The sequence below is a fragment of the Chiloscyllium plagiosum genome, unplaced genomic scaffold (assembly GCF_037043375.1).
Source record: "Chiloscyllium plagiosum isolate Xiang-an unplaced genomic scaffold, Cpla_swu_hap1 HiC_scaffold_10, whole genome shotgun sequence".
NCBI lineage: Eukaryota > Metazoa > Chordata > Chondrichthyes > Orectolobiformes > Hemiscylliidae > Chiloscyllium > Chiloscyllium plagiosum.
The window spans coordinates 92938995-92963783 of record NW_028270148.1 but is presented as its reverse complement, the minus strand read 5'-3'; the positions used below and the strand labels follow the sequence as shown (position 1 = coordinate 92963783).

General features: G+C 41.8%; 1 protein-coding gene across 1 annotated transcript in view; it reads right to left on the bottom strand.

The window, feature by feature from the left end:
• The window catches only part of abhd12 (abhydrolase domain containing 12, lysophospholipase), a 156000-nt gene that overhangs the window by 77696 nt on the left and 53515 nt on the right, over nucleotides 1-24789 (bottom strand). Inside the window, exons 6-7 of the mRNA XM_043696423.2 lie at nucleotides 18861-18891; nucleotides 1876-1921 (exon numbers count right to left, since the gene is read on the bottom strand). Coding sequence (XP_043552358.1) covers nucleotides 1876-1921; nucleotides 18861-18891 — 77 coding nt within the window. The remainder of the gene's footprint in view (nucleotides 1-1875; nucleotides 1922-18860; nucleotides 18892-24789) is intronic.

Here is a 24789-nt window from a genome sequence, read left to right as displayed (position 1 = left end):
ACCACGAATAGCAAAGTTATTAAATCAACTCTGTATGGGAAGCCATCAGCAAGAGTGGTTGGGGAAGAAAAACTACTGACCGAGCTAGCATGCCCTAAATCTGCCAAGCAGAGCTTTATGTAAGTGATGAGAACTTTAACCAAGGGAAAAATATACTTCTTCTATCATCCCCCCAATCCACATACCATAGATACACCTGCCCAGCACAGTTATTGCTGCCAATGACCAACGTATGGTCCTTGCGAAGATGAAGTCCTCTCTCCACACTAAGGAGACCCTCCCTTGTATTATGAGAGATGACAACTGTGTTAACTGAGATAAATTCAGATCAGATTTAGCAGCACAACATTGAACATCCATTAAGCACTGTGGGGTAGCAGAAACAGCAGCATAAATTTTACACCACAATCTTGAACCCTCCAATAGGACATATTCTTTAATCTCCCATTCCAGTCAAGCCAAGGGACCAATCCTGGATCAATAAGAACTAGAAGAGAGCTTGCTAAGAACAACGTGATGGATACCTAAAGATGAGGTACCAACCCAGTGAAACTGCAATACAGGTCTACGAACATGTTATACTGCATTAGCACCATGTTTAGACAGATTAAGGAACTCGTCCTATTGGAATATTAAATACTGTGGTGGAAAAAAATTATGCTACTGTTTCTGCCTCATGGATACCCATTATTGTGATCCTAAATCTAATCTGAACTTATCCCACTTAACACAGTGCCACACAATACAATGGAGGGTGCCCTTAGTATGGACAAAGGACTTCATCTTCACAAGGACTGTGCATCGGTGACTGCTACCAATAACTGTTATGGGTAGTACTTCTACAGAGCAAATAAAATACTAGGGGATAACAGCTTCACACAATCCTGTTTTTTTTTTAAACTTGCAGTCCATACTTAACTTGCAGTCATACAGCATTTATCACAATGCACTGAACAGTGCAATCATCAGCAACTATTGCTGGCTGTGACCTTCTGATGCATAATATTCAGCACCATTTGCGATTCCTAAGATACTGAAGCAGGCCATGTCCAAATGCAGAAAAATCTGGACAGTTTCCATACTTAGGCTGATAGGTGGCAAGTAACACTCATGCTATACAAATAGCAGACAATAACCATCTTCAATGAGAGAATTTATCCATTGCCCCAATCATTCAATAGCGCTACTATCATGGGATTCCCCCACTTATCAATGTGACAGGGAGATTGGTGGGATAAAGCATGTATATATCTATATAGGCATATATACATATGTATCTATTTTATATTTTAAAGCTATTTTAAAACAATGGCTGGAATTAAATTAACTCTACAATTGTAGAGGATGAATGGAATTGCATCTTTAACAATAAAACCAAGAGAGAGAAGCATGCAAGCAGACAATTCAGCCCCATATCACATCACACCCTTTTGTAATAGTGTGATTATTAACAGAAAGGAGGGCAAATACAAAATAAGGATCTGAAGGAAAAATACTTAAGTTAGGAAACAGAAAGCAAAACAAGCACTTTTTTATACTTTCTGAAACAAAAAAACATGCAGTTTTGTGCTGTTCATGTTCAAAACCAAACAGAGACCAGGATTCAAACAAACAGTGCCCCAAAATCACAAGACAGTGATGATTCAAGCTCACTTATACTGCCAATTCTGCAGAACATACTGTGAAATTACCCAATTCTGGCTGTTCTTTATGCAGTAGATCACATCCTTTAAAATCTTTATTAATGCCCGTGCTACACATTTCTTGTTAGAGATCATACCGGTGCACTATTATTTACCAGATCCATATCTATTAGTAAACAGATAAACACTACTTAAACTTTTTTATTAAATCCAGAGCTACAGAGCTACTTACCCCTATAATCAAATGCAACTACATGGTAGCCTTGAGAGCTCAAGACCTAAAACAGGAAGAAAATCAAAAATGTAGAGAAGTAATGCACAAATAAGTTCAGTATTGAAATGTTATCACGCATAATTAATAAATATTTTGCACTCAAAGATAAGCATATACTCTCCTCTTGACTTCCACAGCATACAAGTGAACAGTATGTGCATTTTCATTCGGAGAGATGAGTTGTAATACAGAGACAATGCATTTCTTATTGTTGAGTGTAATTCATCTCCAATTCTTATTGGGATCAGGTCATCACATAAAGAAAACAGTTTCAACATGACCTTCAGTATCATTTAACAGGTTTATGAACATGTTGCTGCTAAACCCTCATGAATTTAAAAGTAACAAAGTAAAAGGATAAAATTGTCCCTTTCAGATTTTTGTTGCTGTAAGCACAACATAAGTTTTCCTTATTACATTAAAGATGCAACTAATCAGTAATGTGCATACGTTTTTAATGGCTCTAAAGTCAAAGCTAGAGAAAAATAGAAGTGAGGCACCAAGATAAACTGCATTTCAATAACGTGGGGTTGCACATATAAAACTTATCATTTCTCAATAGGTTGTCAATCCATATACAGTGGGGTAATGCTTCTACAGTGTAAAACAAACTACAATTCTATAATTGCTTACTGCAATCCTGTTTTTCAATGGCTGTCCATATACTTGCAATCATACAGCGTTTTTCACAATACACTGAACAGTGCTATCATCAGCAACTATTGCGGGCTCTGACCTTAAGATGAACAATGTTCAGCATCACATGCAATTCCTCAAATACAGAACGACCTGGACAATATCTAAGTATAGGCTGCTAAGTGGCAAATAACACTCAAGCTATACAAATGCCAGGCAATAACCACCACCAAAAGAGAATCCATCCATTGCCTCTTCACATTCAATGATGCTACCATCACTGAATCCCCCATCACTATCCTGGGCATTAACATTGACCAGAATCTCAGCTGGATTCACCATGCAGTGTGGCTATAACAGCAGGTCAGAGTCTAGAAATCCTGCAGCAAGTAACTCACCTCCTGACTCCACAAAACCTGTCCGCCATCCATAAGGTTGTGATGGAAGGCTCCTGACTTGGCTGGATGAGTGCAACTCCAACAACATTCAAGAAGTTTGATAACATACGGCATCACATCCACAAACATTCTCTCCTTCCACCACTGATGCTCAGTGGCAGCAGTGCGTATATCCTGTAAGATGCACTGCAGAAATTCACCAAGTATTCTTATATAGCACCTCCCTAACCCACAACCAACTTCATCTCAAAGGTCAATGGCAGCAGGGAACACCACCACCTGCAAGTCCCCTTCCAAGCCCCTCATGACTGACTTGGAAATTATTTACCGTTCTTTCAGTAACATTGGACCAAAATCTTGGAACTCCCTAACAGCATTGAGAATGTTACAAAATGTGGGCTACTGTGATTTAACACAGCAACTCACCACAACCGTCACAAGGGCAACTAGAATGGGCAATAAACATCCCATGAATGAATTTAAAATAACACCGTAAAATGGCTCAAGATGTCGTGAGATTAAGTATTTCTTTAAAAACAAATCACTGCTATAACGTAGGAAATACATCAATGTGTCGGCAGATAGACAAGGTAAATCTCACAAGCACGAATGAGATCAGGACTAGATTATTTATTTCAGCAATGCTGCCTGAATAGTAAGTTTTGGCCAGGACATCAGGGAGAACCTTCCTAGTTTTCAAGTAGTGCCATAGGATTTTGTTGACTTTGATATTGCACAGTTGTGTGTCAGTGCATAGACATCAGAAACAGGACAAGGTACCGATCGATGACATTACTTCCGCCTTCATCATGGCCACTTCCACAGCCACTCCCACCCCTCACGATTCCTCATGCACCACAAGTGACATCACTTCCGCTCCCCCCACCACATCATCGCTGCCGTCACGCGCTCAGCAACGTCCATCCCCTACTGCTGTGTTCACCACCAATTCTGCCCCCACAAATGCCACTGACCTGCATTCTGCTGACACGCAACCATGCCTCTTCTCCTCCCCCCCCCCCCCAACCCCAGGTCCCACTGTCACCATCCCTGCACCCCCCCCAGAACCCTGAGGGGAACATCACCCCTGCTCATGACTCCACCCCCATTCCCCCTTCCACCACACCCACTTCAGTTACAGGCTCTGCACCCACTCCCAGTTCCACACCTACACCAGGTCCTACCCAGCCCTGCCAAGTTTTCACCAGCCCCCCAGGCCTCCCCCTCACTGAGGAAGAACGATCAGTCCTCAGCAAAGGCCTTACCTTTATCTCCCTCCACCCATGCATAAATGAATTTAACATGCATTGTGACAAACACTACTTCTTCCGCTGCCTCAGAGTTTACTGCTTCAATCAGGAGTCCCACCCTCCTTCCGAGGACCCCTTCGCCCGCCTCCAACACACTCCATCCACCTGGACACCCCACGCTGGCTATTACCCTCCCTCGATGTCTTCCTTTCCAACTGCCGCCGAGACATTAACCTGTCTACCCCCCTCTCCCACTCCAACCTCTCACCCTCCACTCCCTCTGCTCCAATCCCAACCTCACCATCAAGCCAGCAGTTAAAGTGGGTGCAGTGGTAGTTTGGCGCACTGACCTCTACACCGCTGAAGCCAGGCGCCAACTGGAAGACACCTCCTCCTACCGCTCCCTCAACCATGACCCCACCCCCATCATCAAACCATCATCTCCCAGACCAAACACAATCTCATCACCTCAGGAGATCTCCCACCCACAGCTTCTAACCTCGTAGTCCGGGAACCCCGCACCACCCAATTCTACCTCCTTCCCAAGATCGACAAGCCTGACCACCCCGGCCGACTCATTGTCTCAGCATGCTCCTGCCCTACCGAATTCATCTCCACCTACCTTGATACTGTCCTATCCCCCCTAGTCCAGGAACTCCCTAAATACGTTCAAGACACCACCCACACCCTCCCCCTCCTCCAAGACTTCCGCTTCCCCGGCCCCAAGGCCTTATCTTCACCATGGACAACCAATCCCTCTACACCTCCATCTGCCATGACCAGGGCCTCCAAGCCCTCTGTTTCTTCCTCTCCTGACGTCCCCAACAGTACCCTTCTATTGGTGGAACTGGTCCTCATCCATAACAATTTCTCCTGCGAATCCTCCCACTTCCGCTAGACCAAAGGGGTAGCCATGGGCACCTGTATGGGCCCCAGCTATGCCTGTCTCTTTGTCAGCTATGTAGAACAGTTCATCTTCCGTAGTTACACCGGCACCACTCCCCACCTCTTCGTCCGCTACATTGATGACTGCATCGGCGCCACCTCGTGCTCCCGCAAGGAGGTTGAGCAGTTCATCAACTTCACCAACACATTCCACCCCGACCTTAAATTCACCTGGACCATCTCAGACACCTCCCTCCCCTTCCTAGACCTCTCCATCTCCATTAATGACGACCAACTTGACACTGACTTTTTTTATTTTACAAACCCACCGACTCCCACAGTTACCTGGATTACACCTCTTCCCACCCTACCTCCTGCAAAAATGCCATCCCATATTCCTAATTCCTCTGCCTCTGCCGTATCTGCTCCAAGGAGGACCAGTTCCACCTCAGAACACACCAGATGGCCTCCTTCTTCAGAGACCGAATTTTCCCTTCCCACGTGGTTGAAGATACCCTCCAATGCATCTCATCCACATCCCACACCTCTGCCCTCAAACACCACCCCTCCAACCGTAACAAGGACAGAATCCCCCCCCAATCCTCACCTTCCACCCTACCAACCTTCGCATAGACCGCATCATCCGCCGACATTTCCGCCACCTCCAAACGGACCCCACCAGAGATATATCTCCCTACCCATCCCTTTCCACTTTCCGCAAAGACTGTTCCCTCCGTGACTACCTGGCCAGGTCCACACCCCCCCCCCCTCTCATCCTGGCACCCTCCCCTGCCACCATAGGAATTGCAAAACCTGCATCCACACTTTCCCCCCCTCACCTCCATCCAAGGCCCCAAAGAAGCCTTCCACACCACTCTAATCTAGACTCTGGTTTCCAGCATCTGCAGTCCTCACTTTTGCCTACAGAAAATCTCCACCACAGGAAGTCCATTAATTAGTTATCCCTACTCTCCCACCCTTTCCCAAAACCCAGCAAATGTTAATCTTCAGGCGTTTATCCAAATCCCTTTAAAAACTAATAATCGATGTGTCCACCGCAAGCAAACTCCAGTTCCCAAACTTTTGTTACCTTTCACTGTTTAGCCAATTACCACAAAACCGTTTTCCTTTAGTTTTCAATCACACCAAAGAAAATAGTTTCTCTCTGCCTTCAGTATCAACTTCAAATTGAGCATGTTGATCATCTTCTCCAATCTATCCTACAAACTAAAATTCCGCATCCTTGAAATCATACTCAAACCTTTTCTGTACTCAAACATTCACATTCTTCATAAAAAGGTGGTGTCTAAAATTAGGAGGGGCGGTGGTACAGTGGCAAGGTAATTAGACTAGCATCTCAGAGGCTCAGGCTAAAAATGCAGTTCCCTAATATTCTTCAAAGGAAATCTGCCACCCTAAACTGACAGAGTCTGAAATTACGTCTAAGTCAATGTGGTTATCTTAAAGCATGCCTCTTAATGTCAACAAACCACTACAAAAAAGTCAAAAAGCAGTGGGGCAGTAGAGTTGTTAGGACTGCTGTCTCACAACACAGACCGGGTTTGGTTCCGCCGCGGGTGTCAGTCTGTGCACATTTTCCCATGTCTTCTGGCTTTCCTCCCACATAAAAATGTGTAGGTTAGGTGGATTGGCCATATTAAATCACTCATAGTACCCAGGGATGTGCAGGTTAGGTGGATTAGCCATAGGAAAATGAAGGTTATAGGGATAGGGTAGTGGGCGGGTCTGGGTGGGATGCAGTGGGTCAGTGTGGACTCGATGGGCCAAATGGCCTGCTTCCACACTGTAGGGATTTCAGAATTCTGATTCAGTGCAACTGTACAGATCACTTAACACCAACCTAGATACCATTAACATGATATACCCAGCCCGGTTGACTCTGCATAAATATCCTTACTAACATTTGCTTCAAAACAGGGAGAATTGTCCCACAATTAAACAAGCAACACCCTAAATCATACTTTATAGAAGACTGCTTAAAAACCATTATAATCCTGGGTGTGCCCGTTCTACCAGCAAGCCAAACCCACCAGAGGGTAGCACAATGGGATATCAACCTGTCATTCCTGAATATTGGCTCCAGGCCTCAAAGTCTCATGGCACCAGGTCAAAGAAGAGCAAGAATACCTCCCAAGCTTCCTGATCACCACACATCACTCTTTCCTTAGCCTGATAAATCAGTACCAATGTTGAAAATCATTTGGAAGAAGTGAAGATGGCAAGGGCACAAATGTTGAGTGGGGCACTTCAACATCCATTACTAAGGTTTGGTGGCATTAATACTGATCAAGTTGATAGAGTCCAAAAGAAACTTAAATGGTAGTTGGGTCTGCGGCAGATATTGAGGAAACAAACAAGGGGCAGAGAACTTCCTTGACTTTGTCCTCCCAATTCATCCTGTTGCAGATGCACTTAACCATGGTGCTGTTAATAGGAATGACTGACACAGTCACTTCCGGCTGCAGGAACTGTAAAACCTGTGCCCACACCACCTCCCTCACCTCTATCCAAGGCCCTAAAGGAGCCTTCCACATCCAAGGTTTTACCTGCACATCCACTAATATCATTTATTGTATCCATTGCTCCCGATGCGGTCTCCTCTACATTGGGGAGACTGGGCGCCTCCTAGCAGAGCACTTTAGGAAACATCTCCGAGACACACGCACCAATCAACCAAACCGCCCCATGGCCCAACATTTCAACTCCCCCTCCCACTCTGCCGAGGACATGGAGGTCCTGGGCCTCCTTCACCGCCGCTCCCTCACCACCAGACGCCTGGAGGAAGAACGCCTCATCTTCCGCGTTGGAACACTTCAACCCCAGGACATCAATGTGGACTTCAACAGCTTCCTCATTTCCCCTTCCCCCACCTCACCCTAGTTTCAAACTTCCAGCTCCGCACTGTCCCCTTGACCTGTCCGGACTTGTCCGACCTGCCTAGCTCCTTTTCCACCTATCCACTCCACCCTCTCCTCCCTGACCTATCGCCTTCATCTCCTCCCCCACTCACCTATTGTACTCTATGCGACTTTCTCCCCACCCCCACCCTCCTCCAGCTTATCTCTCCACGCTTCAGGCACTCTGCCTTTATTCCTGATGTAGGGCTTTTGCCCGAAACGTCAATTTTGCTGCTCGTCGGATGCTGACTGAATTGCTATGCTCTTCCAGCACCACTGATCCACAGTCCTTGTGGACACAGTCCCATCTTCACACTAAAGTCCAAGAGACAAGGAAACCAAAGGGAGGATCCTACTCAGTGAAAGGAAGAACAACCTTACCTAAAATTCACCAACAGGCAAATACGTGGGGCTAGCAAAGGACCGGTCTTCAATACAAGGCTCAACTGCCCTTCAATTGGGGCAAAGTCAGAAACTTGCTGTCACAAGTAGTAACCCACAACGATACTGGTATTTTTGGTGACAATCTACATTTCCTCAGTGAACAAAAAGAATTATAGCAACTACAGTATTTCCAGCTTCCATCTCAAAAGACTCCAAGTAATAGGTTTTTAAGCCCAAAAAATCCCTAATTGCATGCTACCATTTTTGCAGTCACTTTTTCTTGTGTGCGCGTATCTCTTCTGCGTGTGACAGAGTGAGTGTTGTTGCAAGTACAGTTTGGTACTGAGAAATAAACATTTACTTAAGTAAAAGAACAAACTGCGCGCTGGAGATCTGAAACAAAGACAAAAACAAAAATTGCTACAGAAACTCAGCAGGTCTGGCAGCATCTGTGGAAAGGAAGCAGAATTAACATGGAGTCTGGTGATTGTTCAAAAATGTAAAAGCTACTCTTCCTTTCAAAAATGAAATTTTGAAAAAACTGTTTACAATGTAAGAGTGCCAATTGAGCCCATCATGTCCACTCTAGTCAATAAAGGATCTCACTACATTAATGCCACTTTCCAGCTTCTGGCCCATAGTCCTGGAAGCTCTGGCAACTTATGTGAATTTCTAAATATTCTTCTAGAGAGTTTCATGCAGTGAATTCCAGAGTCCCACCACCCTCTGGAAAGAATTTCTCAACTCTCTTCCTCATCTTCTACCACTTGTCTTAAATCTATGCCCCCAGTGACTGTTCTCACTATTAATGGGGAAAAAAAAATGTTCTTCTAAAGGCCCTCTCTGTGTCTCTCAATCTTGTATACCTCTATCAAGCTCCCTCTCAATCTTCATTGATCCAAGGAAAAACAACCTCTGCCTATTTGATCTTCCCTTACACCTCAGACCCTCGGGCCCTGTCAGCATCCTGGTAAATCTCCCACTGCACCGTCTCTTATGTACTGGCAGCAGATGGGATACTTTATTAGCCAAAGCACAGAACTGAAGAGCAATGTTATGCTGGAACTGAATTAAGTGCGAGTTATGCCCTCATGAGCAATCACATCTTTCTTAATATGCAATGATCAGAAACAAATCCCTGTTTCGGCCTAACTAGCACTTAATGCAGTTCCAACATAACATTGCTCTTGAATTCAATGCTTAGGCTAATAAAGTATCCAATATGCCATTAGAACCACCTTAGCTACTTGCCCTGTTATCTTCAGGGATTTGTGGATATCCCTCTGATCTTCACTAGTTTCTAGGGGTCCACCATTCATGTAATCTCTTCCCCTGCTTGCCCTCCATAAGTGCTTTACCTCAATTTTCCAGGTTGAATTCCATTTACCACTGCTCTGCACATCCTCCTGCAGTATATAGCTAGCCACCTCACTCTTTACCACTCTACCCACAATTTACATCATCTAGGAACTTCTTGATCATACCTCCTACATTCAATCCATAACGCAAGTGCACAGACCCCTGCTTAACTCCACTAGAAACAGATTTCCATTCACAGAAACATCCCTCTACCACCATCCTCTGCTTCTCGACTCTCAGCCTTTTTTCTCCAAGGTGTCACTTTGCCTTGGATCTCACTGCTTCTTTCCTTCTTGACAAGTCTGCCACAAGCGAGACAAAAGCCACATTAAAGTTCACATGGCCTTCGCCAGATGCATCACCTCATCAATACTCAAAAGAAAATTAATGAAATTTGTTAAACCCAATCCTCCCTTAACCAATCCATACCAACTATTGCCAATTAATCTATGTATCTTCAAGTGTAGGTATATTCTATTCTTCAGAATTCTAACAACTTCCCCACCACAGGCGGTTAAGCTTACTAGACTGTAATTTCATGGTCTATCTATTGCTTCTTTTTTTGTTTAAAAAAAAGGACAGGTCAATGCTAGTGGCCCTATAGTCCTCTGGCACCTCACCTGTGGCCAAAGACTTGAAAAGTTACTGCTCTGACCCGATATTTCCTCCTTTCCCTCCAATCTAACATACATCTTATCTGAGCCTTCACATCTTCCACTTCTAAAACTACTTAAGCTGTAAGTACCTGCGCACACACTCTCTCGACGTTGTTTCATGGTCCTCATGAAACAATAGCTCATGGTCCTCCACCTGCATTATCCTTTTCTATTGTCAAGGCTGACGATTTTCATTGAGGTCTGTGCCCACAGTTTCAAGGTCCATACACAAGTTATCCCTATTATACCTAATGGCCACACTCTTGTTGCAATTTGGAGGTGAACCCCTCTGTTAATTAAACCAAACACCCAGAAAAGCTCACATTGCCTCATAATCTGTTAAAATAGGAGTGACAGAGAACTCTCAAATCCCACTATTTAAAGAAAATATCAACTTTTTTTAAAATGCAAAGTGAACAAGTATTCACAATTCTAAGCCCCCCCTCTCTTAACTCTTACAATCTGCCTCCATCTCTAACAATATACTGTTCCAATAAGACACTTATTGGAATTACATCAACTTAATTTCAAAATGATACAGCCGCTGTTGTTTTCTGTGCCTTTCTTCCAGCTGAAGATCTCCCTGGGTCATTGTCTTTCTTTTTACTGCAAGTATGTTTTATTTGAAAAGGTACCTTGGATAGAATGTGCTTCTTAATTTCTTGGAGAGCAAGATGTTAGATTTCCAGATGTTTCTGTCTTGAAGGCAGTTGTTTTCTCTCCAATTTTCAAAACATCTGTATTTTTATACCCCAACAACTGGATTGTCTCATTGGTTTCATGTTGGCAAACCAATAGATTCAAACTTGATTGGGTTTTAGTATCCTGGGGTATAATTTCAACTGATTGGTTAAATTCGAATTGTTGTCACAACAGCATCCAAAACTCTCATTCATTTCACAGCCAAATGTTACATATTTTCAATTTTCTAGTACACTCTGGGACTGCCATCTAGTCACATACACAGGTGCTTATAATCTCAGTTCAGAACAGCATTCACTCTCTCAAAAGGCACAGTACATGTGATTAACTTCATAACACAAAACCGAAAGAATTCTGGATGCTTTAAATCAGAAAGAAAAACAGAAATTGCTGGATAAGTTCCAACAGGTCAGGCAACATCTGGAGAGAAAAGAGTTCTAAGGAAGCATCTGTCGATCCGAAACGAACAGATTTCTATCCACAGATGCTACCAGACCTGCGCTTTTCCATCAAAGAGTTTTTGTGGCCATGTTCTTTCCCTAGTTATTCTTTCTTGCTCTTTATCTATGTTTAATCTTTTATTCAACTCAATGTTTTCTTATGCACACTCTTTGCTTTCTCAATTTTTTTCTAAAGTTCCCTCCTACATTTCTGATACCCCTCCAGGGACTCTGCCATATCGACCCCTCGGTATCTGCCATAAGCTTCTTCTTTTCCCCCTTAATCTTAACATTTATGCACCTTCACATCCAGGTTTCTCCAGTCTTCATTCCTTCCTTTATTTTTACAAGGACACACTTGCTCTGCACTCTTGCTATTTCTTCCTTTAGTGCGCCCACTGATCTGACAGCAGCTGCTCCTCATCCACTTGGGCCAAGTCACATCTAGTCTTAAAACTTTTATTCCCTGCTGATCCTTGTCCTTTTGAGTAACTATCCCAAATCTAACTAAGCTACAGTCACTGTAAAGACTATGTTTTAATTTTCCATCTTTGACTGTGGGCTAAAAAGACAGTTAACAAAGAACTGTGGAAGGAATTGCTGCAGTTTTGAAAACAAGTTACCAGAGCACACAGTCATGCTTTGTAAATAGGTGGAGGTGAAATAAAATGCCGTATCACCAGAGGTGTGTGCACAAACACATTTGGTCAGCAAAAGATGGCTGATTGAACGATACAATTATGACCAGTTATAGATGCCAAAGGCCATCAGGCTAACAACAACTCATACTCCTGGGCAGGTGAATAGCTTATATGTATGAACAATAGAGTGATAAGTTTTTCAGATTGGAAGAAGCAGGGTCAAAATTGATATCACTGCAGAAAATAATTGCAGAAGACAGTCAATTATTTTCTTGATACCACTACTTCCACTATGCTGTTGCTCTAAGCAGTAACTGTGAAATCACATAGTTAAAGTATAAATTCCCTGCACATTTTGAAGTGGAGGTCCTACTGTTGGACCGGGGTGGACAAAGTCAGAAGTTACACAACACCAGGTTACAAGTCCAGCAGGTTATTTGAAGTTGCAAGCTTCAGTTTCAGCTGCTCCTTCATTACCTGGAGGAGCACAGCTCCAAAAGCTTGCAACTTCAAATAAACCTGTTGGACTAATACTTGGTGTTGTGTGACTTTTGACTTTAGAATTATTTTGAATATTAGGTCCAGAACTGCATCCCCCTCTGCTGGATCTTGCTGCAGATTAGCTAAAATGTTCTCTTGGTCGCAATTTAAAAATTTTGTTCCCTCCCCATCTTGCACACAAATGATCTCAGTTAATACTTGGGTAGCTAAAATTCCCTATTGCTGCCTTACGATTCTAACACTGCTCTGATTATATGTTTAATCCTCTGTCTCTTCCAGACTCTCTGAGGGATCACGCTATAGTACTGTTATCAAGGGTGGAAATGTGGCCAAAACCATATCAGTTGCAATTTCTCACTTTTGGGACCAGAACCATTAGCGGAGCGATGGATTGTGGTTGCATGTTAGACCAGCGTCACACAATTGATCACAGTCTTGGGCATGATGGTTAGATCTGCTCATTCAACCCAAGTGGCAGCAACGCCCACTGAATGTAGCACCAAGATGGCAGCCTAGAGCAGCACCTCTTACTTCCCTTCCTTCTCCTTTCTTAAAAAGATACCTTGCATCCAGGAATATTTACTACCAGATTTAACCATTTGAGCTAGATTTCCATTATCACAACATATTACATGGCTAATTGCAGCCACAGCTCAAATTTTATAATTTTTAAAATATACCTAAATGCACTACTAACCCTACTCAGATCTTTGTTTTATTCTACGCTTCAAACAAGAACTCAAATCCACACAAGTAAATTTGTGTATGATAACCTGGATCCAAGCTTTTTGAATCATAAGCTTCACAATTAACATTTCTCCAAGTGTCAACTTTAAAACCTATAAGTGCTTCCTAGACAGGATTTGCAGCCTAGGCAGCTGACTGTATTGCTAGTGTATTTAGCTCTAATTCGATTAGAAATGTGTTATTTTTCAGATATAATTTGATAGTGTTTGAAAGACAACAGCAATACCGATATTTTTAGATCTTTTGAATCATCACTTAATTTTGTTTGGTTTCATTGTTTAAGTTACATTGTATATCACTCAGTGATGAGCATTCACTACCATGTGTTAATCTGGTATTAGTTGCAGCTAAGGTAGCACTCTTTACTCAAGTCAGAAAGTTGCGGATTCAAGTTCCATTTCAGAGATTTGAGCAGATGATCGAGACTGACATTTCCAAAACAGTAGAGACCCTGGACATTTTCAGCAATGTTTCATGTTGCTTTCTCAAACAGCTAGGAATTCTCCGTGGGTGACCAGTGAACATTTATCCCTCAAATCAATATGACGTACAGATTAGCTGATTATTGCACTATTGTTCCTTATTACAGATGTGTACAAATTGGTCAATAAGTTTCCCACATCAGAAGAGTAATCACACCTCAAAAGCATCTAATGAGCTGCAAAGTGGTTTGGCACACCCGAAGATCATGAAATATGCTACATAAACACAAACAACTCTTCGCTTCTCTTTTAATGCGTACCATGGAATGCGAATCTGAAAAATGTGATATCCAAAAAATGTGATATCTTTTCTGTTTATGACAATATTCAGAAACTGAACAGAATTCCTCCTGTCAACTGTAAAGAAAGAAATGCATTAACCCACAGCATGGAGAATCACATGCTCAAACTTCAAAAACAGATCCATTTCCCAAGATATCTTTTAATTCGCATAAAGTTATAATAAATACAGATTTGAAATTTTACTGAATAGATTCTTCAACTCCCAATGTCTGATCATTAGTCACATCAGTATAAAATTGAATACGTGAATAAAAACAAAATATTGTTTATCATAAACAAGAGGATTGCAACATACCTTTAGCACAAGATTATTTTGAGACAACAATCTATTGCTTATTTTGTCAAAATGTTGACTAGTTTGGGCCTTGTGCTGAGGAGAGAGTGCATTGAAACTTTTGTTTTATCTACAATAGTTCAGAATCAACATCAGTAAGGAGCATTCTGGAGGTGAAATGTATACTTTCGAATTAACTTTGTCAAGTGTTAATTTTTCAATGCCATTTTAAATTTTTCACCATAGACTGCATCACAATACAATTAAGATTGATCAAAAATATAGTGATCTTTGGGCTGCTAATTTATTAAGCCAATGTGGGAAGTGAGCTCTGGACCGGAGACTGGCACGAGGGAAGCAAGGCCCTTGCGGACTGAAGGCAAAGCCTCAAGTTTTGAAGCCCGGTGCGATCTGGAGGCTAGGAGCTAACACATATTTGAAAAGGATGTAATTTGAGTACTTTTAAAAACATTTTTATGCTAATGCTGGACTGTATTTATTATTCTTTCAATTCTGTAACAAATACTTAAGTATCTATACCTAGATATTTTGTACCTAAGATGATGCTATTGCCAACTTTTCATTGCACTCATTCAAGTTCATGTGACAATAAAGCCAATTCTAAATTCTATTAAGCTGTATTTCCATTGGGCCTGCTGTCAGTGCATGAGGATTCTGTCAGTGGTAAACCCAAATAAACAGGGTTCCATTCTGCTTCAGTCCCTGGCCATTTCGGGCAACATTCAGTTCCTTCTTCGATCTCAATTTCAGGTACTTCTGAACAACTGACCTCCGTGGTTCACTAGCCTCTGCAACATGCACCATCTCTCAAATCAGGAGGATATTTCCAACAGACAAGTTACTGGAAAAAGCTATAGAACCAAGTGTGCCCTTATTCAATGAGCTCCTCAACCCACTAGCAGTACTCCTATGTGACATCCCAGATTTTATTGCAAAAATATACTTAATACATAAAAATAATCTTCATGCACATATACAGGTACTGAAGCAAGTTTGTACAGTCTTTGCATTCCCTGCAGTTGCAAAAGCTAAATGCATTTTTGACTCACGCAAGACTATTTACAAAAATTTGAGGCAGAGTCTGATAACCGAACAAATCCTTGTTAGACTTTGGCAAAGACCTCAGACAGTGGTCTTTCCCCACTACACCTTGGTGGCAGGTGTCCCAAGCTTTAGTGTATCCTCAGCACGTAGTCTAGGTCCTTGGAAGGTGCCAGTCTACAACACTTGGTCGAAGTTAACGCGCTGCACTGGAAGATCTGTGCGCTTTCAGCAGACCAAACAGCATCTTTCACAGAATTAACGGTCTTCCAGAACATTCGATGATTATGTCAGTGTGCCTCCCAGGGAGGCAGCTTGGAGCAGAGTCCTAGATCACAGAGCTGCTCAGAACAAATCTCAACAAAAACGACTGCATCTCTCTCTATTACTTCTTTATGAAGGTATACTCCAGATGATGTGTGACAGTTTCTTCCCCCTGCAGCTGCTTCAAGGGCAGCATGTGGCAGCAGAGTCCAGGCATACATGGAGGATCGCACAAGTCGTACCTTTCTCACAACCAACTATGTCTTGGTGCTTGTTGGAAAGAACTGGAGAAGAGTCATTCTACCAAATGATTTTGAGTTTGCTCAGGGAACCACCAACAGAATCAACCCTCTCCTTTCCCCATCAGGTCTTAATGATGCTACATGCTGACCACTGCCTAATGGACATGTGGTCAAACGTGCTTCACTTTACAAATTTTTCCAAGAGGGACAGGTGATAAGGGATGGTACAACTGTTCTGTGGCAATGAGGCCAGGCTCATCCTTTGCAACACTGGGGACACGTAGAACATAGTGACACTTGGTGTTTGCATACTGAGTGTCGATAGCTTGATTTGGCCACACATAGTTGGCCATCAGGAGAAAGGTGACATTGGATAAATGGGGGAAGAACATACCCAGAGATTTGCACAGGGTGCCCTTGTAGATACAGTCCATCTTTGACATCCAGATGAAGTGAAAGATGGCTTGGATAACTGCAGTGCTGCCGCCTTGGGGAATAGGCTAGACCTTCACAACATACAACAACAGACTATCTCACCCCTGATGAACAGGTTTTTGTTACCTGCAATGGAGAGGGAGCAGTGCTGGGGGGTGGTGGGCTCAGACCACTGGCCTTGAACTGGTTGCAGATGTTCATGAGTCTGCATATAGACAGCAAATCAGAGCAGAAATGGTGATGTCATCCATGTACAGGGAGGCTTTGACATGTTGGCCTCCGCTGACTGGAAGAGCACAAGTTTGGTCAAAGTTTGGTCAACCTCACCTGGTTGGCAATGACCTTAGGTCATGATTTTATAATCCACATTCAACAGTGAAATTGGTCACTAATTCCCTCCCTCTCCCCCTTCTACTTGAAGAGGGTGATGATACTTTTCCACACAGATTTACACATGCTACCAGCCAGAAGCATACTGTTGTACACCTGCAGCAGGTTCTCGTCAATCAAATCCCATAAAGCTGAATACAACTCAGCTGGTAAGCCATTACTTTTGGGACTTTTTTGTTTCAAGAGGACACTTAAGATTAGCTCATCTACAGAAAGTGGCTAGACCAGCTTCTCTCTCGTGCTGCCATCAAAGGCCTCCACAATAGAGGACAGGAATGACTGGGCAGCCATACATCTGCAGGATGTCAGATCCAGACGATGTTACCGAACCACCTTCTTTCTTTAGGCAGTTGATTACCAAGCTCTCCCTGTGCATGCTCTGGAAGAAGAAATGCAAGCACATCTCATCCTGCTCCATAATCCATAATCTTGGAGGCCTTTGAGGCAATGTCTGAGACTTGCTGGCTTTTCCTTAAGATCGTCCTTGACACAGCTCTGCATGCCTTTCTTCTGAACACCTTTGAACACGAAGAACTTATATACCACACAGATAGCTAAACCCACCACACTAACTAAGGATCTATGGCAGACAGCATAGGAGAAAACATCCATCAGGAAGCACTTCTTGATTTTTAGACTCAACTCCATGTACAGGAGAAAGTGAAGATTGCAGATGCTGGAGATCAGAGTCAAAATAAAAGTGTGGTGCTGGAAAAGCACAGACGGTCAGGCAGCATCCAAGGAGTTTTTGTCAAATTTCGAGCATAAGCTCATCAGGAATCTCTGATGAAGAGCTTATGCTCGAAACATTAACTCTCCTGCTCCTTGGATGCTGCCTGACCAGCTGTGCTTTTCCAGCACAACTTTTTTTGACTCACCTACTTGTACACCCAATTTCAATGTCCTACAACAGTAGTTGGCATGATTGAACAATTTGCAAACACGCCAATGCCTCTGTTATGCTACCCCACCGGCCGCAGCTGTGGTGCAATTTAAACAACGCTGTTGAGGAGTATTCACTGAGTAAACCAGAAGGTGGGGTTCAAGAACGCCATCTAAACAATGACAAGATTATTTCTTAGCTCAGTGACTATGCACACTAAATAAAAATATTAGGGCTGCTGAAATCTAATGTCATCACTAAAACCACAAAACATATTATTAAAATAGTGCCAGACATTAGGCATTGATTTTTAAAAACCTTCACCATATGTGAGATTGAACTGGATATGTTTCATTGCAAAAGAGAAGTCAAAATTTAATCATGCCCAAAATTCTGTCTCATCACTTGTTAAAGCAAAATATCTAAGGTTTTTTTAAAAAATCAATTTCATGAAGAAATTGGAACCTAAAACAGCAGAGGGCTAAATCTTGGATTTTCTGGATTATGTACGTACTCCATTTCAAGATCTGTATATGGCTAGGTGGAAGACTTACTAATCCATCTTGATCAATGTATTGATCAACGGATGGTTCCATGAGGAGTACCTTTAGAGTATCTGTTAAAGTATACTGAAGAACATGCAACATTCCCAGTTGCCAGAAGTTATTTTATACTGGAAGCAACTTGAAGCGGAAGCATTTCAATTGAAATAGGCCTAGTAAGTAATACCAGTCATACAGTCACATGCAAAAGGTAATTGCTCTTCAAAACTTCAACAGTTAGTGCTGCAATATGGCTTGCATGACTGTAAAAGGTGCTGATGTTCAAATGCTGAACAAAAATGGCTGAGACTCTGTCAGATGCCCATTATCTAAGCTAAAACCTGGAACAACAGATTTAAAGCACCACTGAAAACATTCATTCTAACGAGAATTTGTTAAGAAGTTAACCCTAAGATATTCAAATGGAGTAGAACACAAGGATTACCAGGAATAGCTTAATATACTCAGTTTTTTTTTTGAAAACTAAAGTTGCATTTTATATTAATAATATTCCTCCACCCCCATAATATTAATTTTAAAACCTCCTACCTTATATAGCTGAACCCTGTGATCCCCACCCCTGCAGATAAACACAAAAGGAAAATTAGAATAAATTTCTAAGAGAATAATTTTCCCGAGTTGGATTTCATGGTGTTTAATTTACTGGTGTGGCATTTTCAATTAAAAAAAACATAATGTAGGCTAGTTTCGATTAAAATGTGAAAAACAAAAGGACATCATTTAATAAAACTTCAAAGTTAATATTCCTCAGGGTCATCACCTTAGAACACAATCAGGACCATCATACAAAATGAATGCTTACTAACAAATTAAGCAATTTAACAAAAAGAATGTGTATAAAAACAAGAACACAGTTTAAACATCTTTTTCAATGTCATCCAGATACTCATTTCTACAAAAAAATGTATAATACCACTTCAAAGAAAAATGCCAGTTACTGAGGTATAGGAGAGGTACAGGATGATTCATGGGACCTCATTTATAGACACTAGGTTAATTTCTCTGATCATGTGCAATTCTTTAAAAATTACATTTCAAGGCAGTTTAGGCCCGAAAGATTCTCTTTCTTTGTTAAAGTATTCAAAGTTTGAATATCACATGCTAGGCCAGTAATAATTGTCTATTCCCGATATCCTGTTTCAAAAAAGAAAACAGGCTCCTACAAACAGAAGTTTAAAAAAGATGAAAAAAAAATCACAGCTACTGGCCACTATCTGGACAAATTCATAATGCAAATTGGGTTTGGAAAAAAAATCCACAAACAAACAAGGTATAAATGAAATTCCAGTTAGGACTGTTAGCCATCTTAATATTTTTAGGGGAAGTGTAATTTGGAGAATCCTTCTAATAGCCTAATCCAAATCAATCAATAACTTGCTTTGGGGGTAAAGAAGCTGGCACTCTCCACAGCAGACATGTACAGGAATGAGTGATAACTCTCATAAAAATGTGCAAAACAGAGTTAGCTGATCCAATGAGGCATTCAGAGTTACACAGCACAGAAGTAGACTATTCAATTCAAGTGACCCATGCTGACCAAGTTTCCCAAACAAAACTAGCCCCAGTTGCCTGTGTTATATCCGTAAATACATACCTCTAAACCTTTCCTATTAATATACTAATCCAAATGTCTTTTAGGTGTTGTAACAGTACCTACATCTACCATTTCCTCTGGCAGTTTATTGCACATACAAAACATTTAAAAGAGAACTTTATCCTCTCACCTTAAAAGATGTGCCTTCTAGTTTTGAACTCCTCTAACCGAGGAAAAGGCCTTAGCTATTCACCCTATCCATGCACCTCTTGATTTCAAAATTTTTTTTATAAAGGTCACCCTTCACCTTCCTATGCTCCAGAGAAAATAATCCCAGCCTATCCAGCATCTCCTTATAACTCAAGCCCTTCACTCCTCATAACATAATTGTAATTTTTTTCTGTACCTTCTCCAATTTAATATTCTCCCTATAGCAGGGTAACCAGAACTGCACGCAGTACTCCAAAAATGGCCTCACCAACATGGTGTACAACCTCAACGTGACATCCCAACTCCTATACTCAGTGGTTTGAGCAATGAAGGCAAGCGTGCGAATGCCTTCTTAAAGATGCTGTCTACCTGTGAAGCAACGTTCAAAGAACTATGTATCTGCAAACTTCGGTCTCTGTTCAACAACACTCCCCAGGGTCCTACTATTAAGTGTATAAATCCTGCCCTTGTATGTCTTAAAGTGCAACATCTCATTTATCCATCTGCCACTCCTTAGAACATTGACCCAATTGATCAAGATGCCTCTATAATCTTAGAAAACCATCTTCACTTGTCCACTATACCACCAATTTTGGTGTTATCCATAAACTTACTAATCATGCTTCCTAAAGTCTCAACCAAATTATTCATATAAATAACCAACACCAGTGGACCCAGCACTGGTCAATGTGGTACACCACTGATCATAGGCCTCCAATCTGAAAAACAAACCTCTACCACCACCCTCTGTCTCCAAAGGTGAGGGGAAAGAATTAAACAGGGACCCAAGGGGCAACTTTTTCACAGAGGGTGGTGTGTGTATGGAACAAGCTGTTAGAGGAAGTGGAGGAGGCACTTATACAACAATTAAAAGGTATCTGAATGGGTACATGAATAGGAAGGGTTTCGAGGAATATGGGCCAAGTGCTAGCAAATGGGACTAGATTAATTTAGGATATCTGGTCAGCGTAGACAAGTTGGACGGAAGGGTCTGTTTCCATGTTGTACATCTTTAGGACTCTAGTATGAAGCCAATTTCATATCCAATTGGCAAGCTCACCCCTTAACCCATGTGATCTAACTTAAATAGTCTACCATGCAGAACCTTGTCAAAGGCATTACTAGAAGTCCAAGTAAACAATGTCCACTGCATTTCCCTCAAGCTTCTTGGTTACTTCCTCAAAAAACTCAATTAAGTTTGTGAGAGACAATTTCCCACATACAAAGTCATGCTGATGATCCTTAAGTCAATCTTTGACTCTCAAAATGCACATAAATCCTCTTTCTCAGAATCACCTCCAACAACCTACCCACCACCGGTATCAGACTCACCAGTCAAAAGTTGCCAGGTTTTTCCTCACAGCCTTAGATAAAGGCACAAAGTTAGCTACCCTTCAGCCCGCTGGCACCTCACCCGCAGCTGTAGATGATACTAATATCTCTGCTAGAGGTCCCACACTTTCTTCCCTTGCTTCCCACAATGTCCTAGGATACACCTAAATCAGGGCCTGGAGATCTATCCATTTTTTTGTAAGGCCTCCAGAACCACATCTTCTGCAATATGGACTGATAAGGCATCAATGTTTATTTCCCCAAGTTCCCTAGCCTTCATGTCTTTCTCCACAGTAAATACTGACAAAATATTAATTTAGTATCTTTCCAATGTCCTGTGGTTCCATACATTGATAACTTTATTGACCTTGAAGGGGTCCTATTTTCTCCCGTACTCGTTTGCTCATAATGTACTTGTAGAATCTCTTTGGATTATCCTTAACATTATCTGCCAAGGCTATCTCATATCCCCTTGTAGCTCTCCTGATTTCACTCTTAAGAACGCCCCAAATCTCCTTATTCTCTTCAATAAAAGTGTGGATTCTCCTCTTGGCAGCTGTTGGTACTGTGCTTGGATAGAAAGAATGAAGAGAATAAGGGAAGGGCATTCTTAGCAAATCCTAACATTTCTTAGAAATCTTAGCAAATTTGAGCCAGTACTGTAGTTAAAGTTCAGACAATTAATCCTGGTAAAGGTACTCTGGTTAGAATGTAGGAATCAGCATTAGGAAGTTCCAGTCACTGACTGGAAGTCTTGGTTTGGATTAGGTTATGAGGACCATGAGACTATTTTCATTTATGGGATGTGGACATTACTGACTGGGTCAGTCTTTATTGCCCATAGGCATGTAAGAAGCATCCATGTGGCTGGTGGTCTGGAGTCACATGTTGAAGTACGGCAGATTTCTTTCATGAAAAGTTAATTGTTGTTTTAAGTCTGTCCAAGAGAAAGGCTGCAGTAGTGAGTATAGTGGATTCTTTCTTGATTATATGTTTTTGGAGATAGGTCTCTGGATTAAACTTAAAATATAAGCCATTGCTATTAATTTAACCTGGGGCAGTGTTTGTAGAGGAATAAGACGGTGTTATTTTCGGGGTCTGTAGATTGTGAAGGAGCAAATATGGCCTGTGCAGTGATATGTACTTCTTGTCAGAAGTGGGAGTTTAAAGAGAATTTAAGGGTGACTGCGGATTATATCTGCCATAAATGCTGTTGGATGCGAATCTTATCAGATCGAGTGGATCGGTTGGAGAGATAGATAGAAGCGATGAGGAATTTGCAATAGCAACAGTAGGTGATGGATGGCAGTTATAGGAAGGGGAGAAAGTCTCAGATACAATCACATAGATGGGTTAACTCCAGGAAGGGTGAGAGAGGTAGGTAGCTAGTGCAGGAGTCTTTTGTGGATATACCCATTTCAAACAGGTATGCGGTTTTGGAAATTGTAGGGGGTGATGGATTCTCAGGGGAATGTAGCACGAACAGCCAAGTTTCTGATATTGAGATTGGCTCTAATGCAACAAGGGATACGTCGGCTTCCAATAGATCAAATGTGTTAGGGGATTCTGTAGCCAGAGGTACAGACAGACATTTCTGTGGCCAGCAGAGAAAAAGCTGAATGTGTGTTGTTTCCCTGGTGCCAGGATCAAGGATGTCTCAGAGAGGGCGCAGAGGGAAATTGAGAAACAAACTTGTAAGGAGATCTCAGCTATCTGTAAGAATAATAGGGCAGTTATGGTAGGAGATTTTAACTTCCAAACATCGACTGGGACTGCCATAGTGTTAAGGGTTTAGTTGGAGAGGAATTTCTTAAGTGTGTACAAGACAATTTTCTGATTCAGTATGTGGATGTACCTACTAGAAAAGGCGCAAAACTTGACCTACTCTTGGGAAAGAAGGCAGGGCAGGTGACTGAGGTGTCAGTGGAGCAGCACATTGGGGCCAGCGACCATAATTTTATTCGTTTTAAAATAGTGATGGAAAAGGACAGACCAAATCTAATAGCTGAAGTTCTAAACTGGAGAATTCCAATTTTGATGGTATTAGGCAAGAACTTTCAAAAGCTGATTGGAGGCAGATGTTCGCAGGTAAAGGGACAGCTGGAAAATGGAAAGCCTTCAGAAATGAGATAACAAGAATCCAGAGAAAGTATATTCCTGTCAGGGGAAAGGGAAGGCTGGTAGGTTATAGGGAATGCTGGATGACTAAAGAAATTGAGGGTTTGGTTGAGAAAAAGAAGGAAGCATATGTCAGGTATAGATAGGATAGATCGAGTGAATCCGTAGAAGAGTATAAAGAAACTAGGAGTATACTTAAGAAGGAAATCAGGAGGGCAAAACGGGGACATGAGATAGCTTTGGCAAATAGAATTAAGGAGAATCCAAAGGGTTTTTACAAATATATTAAGGACAAAAGGGTAACTAGAGAGAGAATAGGGCCCCTCAAAGATCAGCAAGGCGGCCTTTGTGTGGAGCCACAGAAAATGGGGGAGATACTAAATGAATATTTTGCATTAGTATTTACTGTGGAAAAGGATATGGAAGATATAGACTGTAGGGAAATAGATGGTGACATCTTGCAAAATGTCCAGATTACAGAGAGGAAGTGCTGGATGTCTTAAAACGGTTAAAGCTGGATAAATCCCCAGGACCTGATCAGGTGCACCCGAGAACTCTGTGGGAAGCTAGAGAAGTGATTGCTGAGCCTCTTGCTGAGATATGTACGACTCTATGACTCTAAAAGGATGCTAATAACCCAAAAAAACCAAATCAATAGTGGTTACTTTGTTACCATTAGCTAACATTTGTCACTAAGCTGGTCCCTTGTTTTCTAAAGGCTTTTCTCAAGGATACTGTCTCTTTGGTTTTCAGAGGAATCATAGACAGCTCCTGGTCCTGATTAGACTTGGGCATCTTTGTTTATATGTAAACGGATGTGACTTCAGGCCAAAGTGATCATGTTTTAGAAGTGATCTGTATAATGAAAGGGGAATGGTCAGTTCTCTAGCTGAGCAGTTCAGTCCAGAACTAGTTAAGAGTTCAGCTGTGTGGAAACAGGCTCGCTCTCTCCTTCTGCCCTTTTAACTTCAACCTGTAAGCATTTGTTCCATATTTACTGTTTTTTTTTTATATGGGGGCTTACTTATCGGGGATGTATATTTGGGAACAGCATAATTAAGTCCAGTTGGGATAGGCTGATTTCTTTTGGGGTTCCTTATTCTGTTCTTTGTGCTTCATTGCATAATTTTGTAACCACATTTTTGTCTGTTTTAAAATCTGGTAGTCAACCTAGCTAACTTAATCTGGGTAATTTTCACTGTACACTTACCAAAACAAATTGCCAAGTTATGGTCTGGGCTGCCTGGTTAAGAATGCTTTGAG